Here is a 5,018-nt window from a genome sequence, read left to right as displayed (position 1 = left end):
CTGGGAAGTTGGACTTCTGTTTTTACAAGAAATATTCTGATTACTCAGAAATATATTTCTATTTCTCTTGTAAACCTATTCTAAATCATTAAATGATAGCTAAAGAGTGCTGGGACTTTTTTGAATTGAAGAGATCTAAATGAGGTACTGAGCTAGGAGTGTTTACTCCCCCACTCTAGAAGAGAGGATAAACCTTCCTAGTAAAAAAAGATTTAATTTTAGCCACCTAAAGGCAGAGAAATGAAATAGCCTCAAAGTATCTTGTTAAACTAAAAGTATGAGATCATTGAATTTTAGAGACTATTTACTTTATTGTTCAATTACAGTGGTCCCCATTTCCCCCCTATTACTCTCTCCTGCCTATTTTAAAATTATTAATAAGTTCGGGATGACTGAAGGTATTAGCTAGTTCTCTGACTTTGCACTTCAGACAATCTATCCACTCTGCTTTTCCCTCAAGGAGACCTTGCGACTCCATAGCCATTTCACAGCACGCTTTACGTCCTCGTTCCTCAGAGTATAGATGAGAGGGTTTAGCATTGGGGTGATGGTGGTATAAAACACAGATACAGCCTTATCCAGTGGGAAAGTAGTGGATGGACGAAGATAAATAAAGATACAAGGGACAAAGAAGAAAGTCACTACAGTAAAATGAGACCCACAGGTAGAGAGAGCCTTGCGCCGGCTCTCTGCAGACCGCTTCTGAAGACTCAATAGAATGACTGTGTAGGAGGCCAGAAGAATGAGGAAACACCCCAGAGAAATGAGACCACTATTGGCAACCACCAACATATTTACCAGGGTTGTATCAGCACAGGCGAGTTTCAGGACTGGGTGGACATCACAAAAGTAATGGTCAATGACCCGAGCATTGCAGAAGGGCAGCTGAAAGGTCAGGAGGGTCTGAACTAAGGAATGGCCCAGAGCTCCTATCCAGGACAGCGAGGCCAGCACAACACAAGCGCTGGCACTCATGATGGTGGTGTAACGGAGAGGTTGGCAGATGGCGGCATAACGATCAAAAGCCATGACAGTCAGAACAAAAATCTCAGCACAACCAAAAAAGTGGAAGGTAAACATCTGAGTTACACAGCCCCAGTAAGAAATAGTCTTTTTGTCAGAAATCAAGTCTGCAATCATCTTGGGTGCAGTGGCTGAGGAATAGGCAATGTCCACAAAGGACAGGTTACTGAGGAAGAAATACATGGGGGTGTGGAGCCAGGAAACAGAGAAGACTGTAAGCAAAATGAGCAGATTTCCCAAAACGATCACGATGTAGAAGAGGAGGAACAGGGCAAAGAACATCAGTTGCATTCCAGGATCTTGGGAAAGTCCTAGGAATGTAAACTCAGTGACGTTGCTGGCCACTTCCATGTGGACCCAGGTAGGACTGGTGGAGTGGCTCTGGTTCTCTGCAAAAATAAATAAATGTTTCTAAACCATTCTCAGTGTGGTAAAGCCTAACAAGAACAGTCTTGTTAAAATATTTGTGTTGCTAAATATAGGAAATAAAATTACTGATATTCCTTGAATATAGTTCAAGGATATTTTCTCATTAATTTTCTTACCACATAATTGACTTACATTTGATTTTCTGTTACATTCAGATCTACAGTTCCTTTCTCCCAACCAAGAACCTAGAGAATATGAATTTTTCTACTAAATGTAATGGAGTTTTTCTGATTGTTTCTCTTTCCCTTTCTCTTGTATCAGAAAGTCTCTTTTTTGGGAGGGAAGATGGTGGCTTTACTCTAGGCAGCGTTTTTCTCGGCTTCTGTGAAGAGGGGGGAAACTCGCGGATCGGTGGAGAGACAGAGCAAGTGGGCTGGGTTGCCGAATTACTTTTGAAAGCAGGACATCAGAAATTATTGCACTCACTGGAAAACCAGACGGTAAGCAGTCTGATACAGGACAAAAGGGGCCCAGGGATCAGCGCAGGGTCTGGGGGTGTGCAGACCCCAGGCCCGCCAGTGCTCTGGGCTCTGCCCCAGGACTCCCGGGAGAGGGAAGCCGCTGCTCCCTCCCTCCCCCAAATACGGGGGTGAGAAAGTCCAGGGGAGAACGGGTTGCTAGAAGGAACAGATTGGCCAGTTGGACTGAGAAAAAATCGCCCAGGAAATATGAACAGCCGCCCAGAGACCAAGGAGAAGTGAGAGCCTATAGCCAACAGGACCAGGGGCATCTCTAGCCCAGCGGAAGTGCAGATCGGTGGAGAGCACAAGCCGGCCTCGCTAGGCTCGCCCCCATAGGGAGGTCGGAATCGCGCACTGCGATCGGGGAATCTCACCTTGCGTTCCCGGCGGGGGGGGGGGGGGGGATGCGGTGCTGGGTGCGTAACTGCAGTGGTGGCTCAGAGATTTCCAGCCAGCCCAACCGAGGGAGCCGGGAAAGGCGCCAACACCTGGTCGCACCCCGTAGGGAGGCCGGAATCTCGTGCTGCGATCCCAGAATCTCGCACTGCGATCCTGGGAAGGACGTGGTGCTGGATGCGTAACTGAAGTGGTGGCTCTGAGATTTCCAGCCAGCCCGACTGGGGGAGCCACGAAAGGCGCCAACATCCAGTCAGAGTGCGGTTCGGCGGGGAACATGGAGCTGGAAACGGCTGGGCTTGCGCACCATCCTCGAGAAGACTGACTCTCGCGTGCCAGTGTGTGCGGGGGTGCCCAGGGTACCTGACAGACTTGCTGAGATCTGGTTGTGAGGGAGAGAAGCATTTCAAAGGCCCCTCAGCCAGCTGAAGCTAGCAAGATCAGAAAAACTGGTCTGGCCAGTTAGAAACCAACAAGAGGTTTTTTTTGTTTGTTTGTTTGTTTGGTTTGGTTTTGTTTGGTTTCTCTGGCTGTTGTTGGTTGATTGATTTTATCTTGTGTTTTATGTGACTTTTTTTTTCAATTATTATTTTTATCTCGCAATCCCTTATGTTTCTCTTCCTTTCAACCTAATATTATTCTTTCCACTCCAAATTTATCTCTCCTGCACTACATCTTCTGCTTTTTCTTTCCTTTTTTTTTAATCTTGCAAGTTACTGTAAATTTGTATTATCTTTTTCTCACTTTTCCGACATTTTTTATTTTAATAGTATTTTGGTATTCTTTTTCTTTCTGTATAATCTTCTTTGCTTGGCTGGTTATACTGTCATTTGATAGGTTCCCCCTGGTATCTCAGTCACAAGGCGTTGATAAGTTACTATCCTTCATCTGTGTTCCATTAATACACCTCTCAAGGTTCTATACTCTTTATTCTTGTTATCTAGACCTCATCAATTCTGGCACAAGACTGTCACTTTACTATTACTGCTAGTAAGAACTAGTCTATACAATTGTAAATGCTTCTCAATGCCCCTACCTGATCTCAGCCCACTTTGCAATTTTCTGAACTATACTATTGTGGGGGTTGTCTCTATTCTTGTACTGACTACTCCTATATACTAATCTTTAGTCCAACCCTACCTTAAAAGCTGACCTCCCACAGCCTCACCGCTTGCTAGATCCAACTAACAATCCTCTCAGCCCCAATAAGAGTCTTACCTTCTTTCCATCCTTTCTGAAACATGGATAGTGGGGTGGAGGATCACGGTTAACACTATACAGAGCCAAGGATAACCCATCTCTTCTCTACTGGCTTCTAAAGTAAATATCATAGTATACTGTCTTGCTGTTTTAAACCATTTTGCCTTACTCCTCCAAATGATCCCAAAAGAGTGTAGGGGGAAGCTGTGAACACCAGGATACACGAAGAAGATTGCACCACTGAAACACACAAATATTCTACCACAGAAGTTCACACCATAATTACAGGGAATCAGAACAGTTCAAATTAACAAACAAGAAGAAAAAAGAAGAAACCCACGAACAATGAGAAAACAAAGAAACAACCCCCAACAGAAGGGAAACGAGGAAGCCTCAAGAAAAATGCTAAATGAAATAGAGGCAACTCAACTATCAGATAGTGAGTTCAAAACAATGATTACGAGGAAGTTCAATGAACTCACAATGAGCTTTCAGAAATTAGAGGGAAACTACATCAATCTCACTGCAAACTATATAAACATGAAAAAGGAAATAGAAACTCTCAACAAAGGTCAAGGGGAAATGAAGAATACAATTTCTGAACTGAAGAACACAGTAGAAGGAATGAAAAGCAGGATTGATGAAGCAGAAGATCAGATTAGCGAGCTGGAGGACAAAGTAGAAAACAGCATCCAGAAAGAGCAAGAAAAGGAAAAGAGGCTCAGAAAGAATGAGGAGGGATTAAGAGAAATGCAAGACAATATGAAACGTATTAATATCCGTATAATAGGGATACCAGAAGGAGAAGAAGAAGAGCAAGGGATCGAAAACCTAGTTGAACAAGTAATGAAGGAGAACTTCCCGTTCCTGGATTTGTGTGAGAAAAAGTCACACAAATCCAGGAAACACAGAGAGTCCCAATCAAGAGGAACACAAAGAGACTCACCCCAAGGCACATCATAATTAAAATGACAAAATTTCAAGACAAAGAGAGAATCTTAAAGGGAGCAAGGGAGAAGAAGGAAGTAACATACAAGGGAGCCCCAATAAGGCTAACAGCCAAATTCTCAATGGAAACACTTCAAGCCAGAAGAGAATGGCAAGAAATACTCCAGGTAATGAGAACCAGAGGTCTGCAACAAAGGCTACTATACCAGCAAGGCTCTCAATCAAGATAGAAGGCCAAATAAGAAGCTTCCCAGACAAAAGAAGTCTAAAAGAATACACCTCGACCAAACCAGCTCTGCAAGAGATTCTAAAAGGACTGCTTTAAGGAGGAGAGAAGAAAGACAGAGAGAGAGAGAGAGAGAGAGAGAGAGAGGAACACACGTACCTGAAAGACAATGAATAAGTACCTATGAATAATAACCTTAAACGTAAATGGATTAAATGCTCCAATCAAAAGACATAGAATAGCTGATTGGATAAGAAAAAAATGACCCACATATCTGCTGTCTACAAGAGACCCACCTCAGGATAAAAGACCTACACAGGCTGAAAGTGAAGGGC

General features: G+C 43.6%; 1 protein-coding gene across 1 annotated transcript; it reads right to left on the bottom strand.

Moving 5' to 3' along the window:
* Positions 1–435: 435 nt before the first annotated feature.
* Positions 436–1,374, bottom strand: LOC123807864 (olfactory receptor 4S2-like). The gene has a single exon (XM_045821940.1). The coding sequence runs from the start codon at positions 1,372–1,374 to the stop codon at positions 436–438; it is 939 nt and encodes a 312-aa protein (XP_045677896.1).
* Between the last annotated feature and the right edge of the window lie 3,644 nt (positions 1,375–5,018).

This window comes from Phyllostomus hastatus, unplaced genomic scaffold (genome assembly GCF_019186645.2).
Source record: "Phyllostomus hastatus isolate PE091 unplaced genomic scaffold, TTU_PhHast_1.1 phas_scaffold_501, whole genome shotgun sequence".
In the NCBI taxonomy this organism is placed as follows: Eukaryota; Metazoa; Chordata; class Mammalia; order Chiroptera; family Phyllostomidae; genus Phyllostomus; species Phyllostomus hastatus.
Note: the sequence above shows the minus strand (reverse complement) of the source record. Positions and strands in the feature narration are given on the sequence as shown.